The sequence below is a fragment of the Trichechus manatus genome, unplaced genomic scaffold, assembly GCF_000243295.1.
Source record: "Trichechus manatus latirostris isolate Lorelei unplaced genomic scaffold, TriManLat1.0 scaffold00279, whole genome shotgun sequence".
Classification (NCBI taxonomy): domain Eukaryota; kingdom Metazoa; phylum Chordata; class Mammalia; order Sirenia; family Trichechidae; genus Trichechus; species Trichechus manatus.
Window position 1 is genome coordinate 1,724,093 of NW_004444215.1, and position 4,692 is coordinate 1,728,784.

Consider the following 4,692-nt stretch of genomic DNA (forward strand, 5'->3'; position numbering starts at 1 on the left):
AGATGTGAGGGGGAGGGGATAAGGAAGGTGGGGCTGTGAGGGTGGAGCCACAGAGTGGGGATGGGGTGTGAGGAGGGGGGCACAGGGTAGGGTGGGATATGAGTGGGAGTTGGGGCAGCAGCCTTACTTTAGGACTGCCTCTGCCCTAGGAGCAGCCCCGAGTTGAGTAGTTTTTATATTCTCACACTGAGGGTCCTTGTGGGTGCCTCCACCAAAAAAAAAAAAAAATCAGTTGCTGTGGAGTCGGTTCTGACCCATGGCGCCCCAATGTGCGTCAGAGTAGAACTGTGCTCCGTAGGGTTTTTAATAGCTGATTTTTCGGAAGTAGGTGGCCAGGCGTTTCTTTCGAGGCATTTCTGGGCAGACTCGAACCAGCAACCTTTCTGTTAGAAGCCAAGTACCTTAATCATTTGCACCAACCAGGGACTCCAGAAAGAGGCTGAATTTGCGTGACCTGAGCAGGGGTTCAAGGTGGGGGAGGCAGGACCATCGCAAGCCCCTGTCTTGCCTCGGACAGATCTAGTGCGGCAAGATCTACGCCCCTGGGCCAGGAACTGCCTGACTGGGACCGAGTGTAGTGCGGCAGCACCCACCATCGTGTCTACCCCGACTCAGAGCCAGGTGAGCAGCTGCGCTGTGGGCCTGTGGTGGGAGGGGCCGCTGTCATCCTGGCACAGCAGGAGGGGCTGCCTGCTGGCCCTGGTCAGCAGGGTGGAGTCTCAGCTAGGCGGCCAGCGGTCTGTTCCAGCAATGCGGACCCTCTCTGATCGCTGTTCTGCTCTGGTCTCAGTTTCCACACGATTTGAAACAATAAGCTTCTGTTTTTTCAAAACTCACTCCTCACCGGCCACTTCCCCCAGCTTCCTCACCTCCTTCATCCTTCCGTGTTGCTAGGAGGCTTCATTGGTCCAAGGCCAGTGACATCACCGGTTGCTCTTCAAGGGCCTTAACCTCACCAGATGACACCCCTCTGCAGTCGAAGCCCCTAGTTCACGCCGTTGTCTGTATCCATGGCAACACTGCAGCTTGTCAGCGCTCTCTACACCCACTGGCCTCATAGTGCTGTGCAGAGCTCCAGCCATCTTTCTCGGGTGTCAGGTGTTGGCTGAGAGGGGAGCCCCAGGTGACCTGGGCCATTCTCCCGCCCTCCTGCCTGGAGGGCTCCGGCAGTGGTCTCAGACATCGGCCTTACCTCCTGACCTTGGCCTTTCCACCACAGGTACTTGCAGCACGCAGCAGTGTCCCTGGACTTTGAGGAGGAAACCACAGCCGGAGCAGGTCAGCGGGTCGGGGTGCGGCTGGGGGAGCTCTGCCTGGGGAGACCCGTCCCAAACCCAGCCTTCCCCAAAATGACTACCGGCACCCCGGGATGCAGGGAGCGGATCCGTGCGTGGGGGCTGATGAGGCTTTCACCTGTTTGCGTTCGCAGGCTGTGGAGACCGTGTGAAGGTTCTGCCTTCACATCTGCTTGGGCCTAACTCAGTTGAGTCTTGGTCTTAGATCAGTTCCGAGACAGTGGGAACCATGCCCGTGACCCTGTTAGAAGATTGGTGCAAGGGGATGGACCTGGACCCCAGGAGGGCCCTGCTGATCGTGGGGATCCCCGTAGAGTGCAGTGAGGCTGAGATCAAAGAGACCGTGAAGGCGGGCTTGCAGGCCTTGTGCTCCTACAGAGTGATAGGCAGAACGTTCAGGAGGAAGGACAACAGTAAGGTCGTCTTTATCGAGCTGGCAGAGCCCGTTAACTATGGTGTGATGCCCAGTCACATCCTGGGCAGGGGGGGCACCTGGGAGGTGGTGGTGAAGCCCCGCAGCCCAGATGACGAGTTCATCAGTAGGCTCAACCACTTCCTGAAAGACGAGGGCCGGCGAATGGTGGATGTGGCCCAAACCCTGGGGTATAGCAGCCCAGGCGCCGCCAAGGGCAGTGCTTCGGAAGTCTTGGACCCAGCGGCCCCAGATTTCCAGCCTCCGAAAGAAAGCACGTGGTACCGAAAACTGAAAGTGTTTTCGGGAAGCACTTACCCAGGGCCCGGTGAAGATACCTTTGAGGTCTGGCTGGAGCAGGTGACCGAGATGATGCAGCTGTGGCAGGTGTCTGAGGTGGAGAAGCAGCGGCGGCTGCTGGAGAGCCTGCGCGGCTCCGCACTGTCCATCATGCGGGCACTGCGGGTCAGCAACGATGGCATGACGGTGGAGGACTGTCTGGATGCCCTGAAGCAGATATTCGGCAGCAAGGAGGACACTCGCACTTCTCAGTTCCGCTTCGTTCAGACCTTCCAGAAGTGCGGGGAGAAAATCTCCGCTTTCCTGCTCCGCTTGGAACCCGTGCTCCAGAAAGCAGTGCAGCAAAGCCCCATCTCCACCCGCAGTGTGGACATGATCCGCCTGAAGCACGTCATGTCCCGGGCCGCCATGACCACTACGCTCCGGGGCAAGCTGGAGATCATGGATCAACGAGGGTGTCCGCCCACTTTCCTGGAGTTGATGAAGCTCGTTCGCGATGAAGAAGAGTGGGAGACAAGCCAGGCGGTGGCCAGGGAGAAGCAGAGGCAAGTGGGAAGAGGCCGCAGGGGCCCCAGCAGACAGGGAACAGTGGAGCTCCATGACCCTGCAGCCCAGACCCCCCTGCCGGCACAGTCTTTCATTGAGAGCAGCAGCCAGACAGCACAGGAAGGGGCTCCTTCACTGAAGCGCAGGCGCCTGCCATGCTGCCATGGCAGTGGGGATGACAGCCACACCGTGTGTCCTAGGGTGGAGAACCAGCCCCCAGCCAAGCAGAAGCAGCCAGGTGCAGCGGAAGAGTCGGGAAACGGGGTAGGGGCTGGGGCTGTGAGCCACCCCGAGCCCTGAGCAGCATAGGCTCGGAAGACCCTGGTACCCCTTCTTCTAGCAGGCAGCAGAAATGCTGGAAGAAGGGGAAGGGGAGCCCCAGGCGGACAGCAGGGGGCCACAGTGCAGCCAGGGCCAAGCCCCCTTCCCCAGTGCTAGCGGGAAGGGACTCTGTTGGTCTAACCACACGCAATTCTGGGAGGCCTGGGAGTAGGGCACAGAGGAGGAGGAGGAGGAGCCAGAGACTGCCCAGCAGGTGCGGGGCCACAGCCTCCGGCGGGGAGCGCAACCCTGGGGTTGAAGAGGGTGCAGCTGGGGGCTCAGGACTGGGACTCGGCCCCTTCTTCCGGCCACCCCCTAACACCCACCCTGTGGACTCTGAGCTGAGGATGACTACAGGTCCCCAGGCCACAAGCGGCCTAGAGGAGCCTTCCTCGGGGCCACCCCAGCCCGGGGCGGGACCACCCCTGCCACCAGGAGCCAGGGCCAGAGAGGGAGAGCAGCACAGCCGAGAGGTGATGCCCCGGAGAAGAGACCGCAGGGTCCACCCTGTGTTCAGGATCATCTACACTGCCCTAGGGGAGCCCCAGGAAGGCAGCACCCTGGAGCCCCTGAGGGCAGCAGACACCCCGGCCCAGAGCCCAGTGCCGGCCACTGCTCTCCTGGCCTGCAGCCTGGAGGGTGTGGCAAGGAGCACAGACTGTCGGGAAGGGACCACGAGGCCAGAGCCCGGCTCAGGCACAGGGGGTTCTGGGGGCCTGGGGGGCCAGTGATCCCACAGCTGGCTTCATGCCAGTGGGTGTGAGGGCAGCTTTGGGCAGGAGGAGGAAGAAGGGGGCTTGGGAGGGTTGTTGTGTTCTGCTTGTGTTTGTGCAGGGCCACTGGAGATTGGAGCGAACGGGCGAGGAGAACCTGGGACTCGCCTGGTCAACCAGACCCCCAACATCTTCACCACTCAGCCCACACCCAGACCACTGCCCTGGTCTGGGAGACGTTAGGGGGAGGCAGTCAACTCCAGGGGGCCAGCTGTCTGGTCTCCCAAGAGGGGGACACCCTTCGCCACCCCTTGGGGTGGGCTGCTCCCTCTTCTGGGAAGACCTCCCATATCTCACTAGGCCCTGTACTTACCCACGCGTCAGGGAAACACCCATTTCTACACCAGTCACCCAACCACCCACCCTTCCTGTGAAGAACCCTGAGGTGTGCAGCAGCCAGGGGGCGGAGGTTCTGGCCCTCATGCTGGGTGACCTCTTGGGCCTGCACCGTGTGCCATTGCCCGCCGAGGCTGGGTGGCTCCTGTCCGCTCGGTCGGGGGCTCAGCCTCTGCTTTCCCGGCGGAGATTCTGGCCAACTGTTGCTTGTTCTTGTGGAGGTGTGTGTGTTCTTATCAGAGCAGTTTCTCCCCCAGAGACCCCGGCCCAGTCCTGGAAGACAGCGGGAAGGTTGGACGGGAAAGTCGCCACCCTCACCCCGCAAGTGGCCTCGGGAAGGAAAAACAGACCAGGAACTGGGCTGGCTGCGGGGAGCCCCGTGAGGACTGTGCTTGAAGCTCCATCCCAGCTGTTGTCTGTGACTCAGTTTCCTTGACGTGGTGATGTGTGCTCTGCTGTGTTTTCCAGTGTTCTTCTGTGACTCTTCCGTGGGTCTATGGGGCAGGGCCACGTCCCAGTGGGTAGGCCAGGGAGGGGTCCCCCAAAATAAGTGCATGTTGCCAGAGTCCATCTTCCTGACAGGAGGCAGAGCCTGGGTCCCCCGGGCAGGGAGAGGTGGAGGGGGCCGCATTGGGGCGGGGGGTGGTGGGTGCTGAGGCTCCTCGTTAAGGCCCCTGGAAGGAGGGAAGCCCCGTGGTCTCTGGTGGTG

The 4,692-nt window shown here is 61.3% G+C and overlaps 1 protein-coding gene across 1 annotated transcript; it reads left to right on the forward strand.

Moving 5' to 3' along the window:
* Positions 1-1,524: 1,524 nt before the first annotated feature.
* Positions 1,525-2,853, forward strand: PNMA5 (PNMA family member 5). The gene has a single exon (XM_004390054.2). It carries the CDS (start codon positions 1,525-1,527, stop codon positions 2,851-2,853), a length of 1,329 nt encoding a protein of 442 aa, XP_004390111.1.
* The last annotated feature ends 1,839 nt before the right edge of the window (positions 2,854-4,692 follow it).

Bases quoted from the DNA above. Each gene is read 5' to 3' on its own strand.
- PNMA5 (XM_004390054.2), top strand. From the start codon at position 1,525: ATGCCCGTGACCCTGTTAGAAGATTGGTGCAAGGGGATGGACCTGGAC.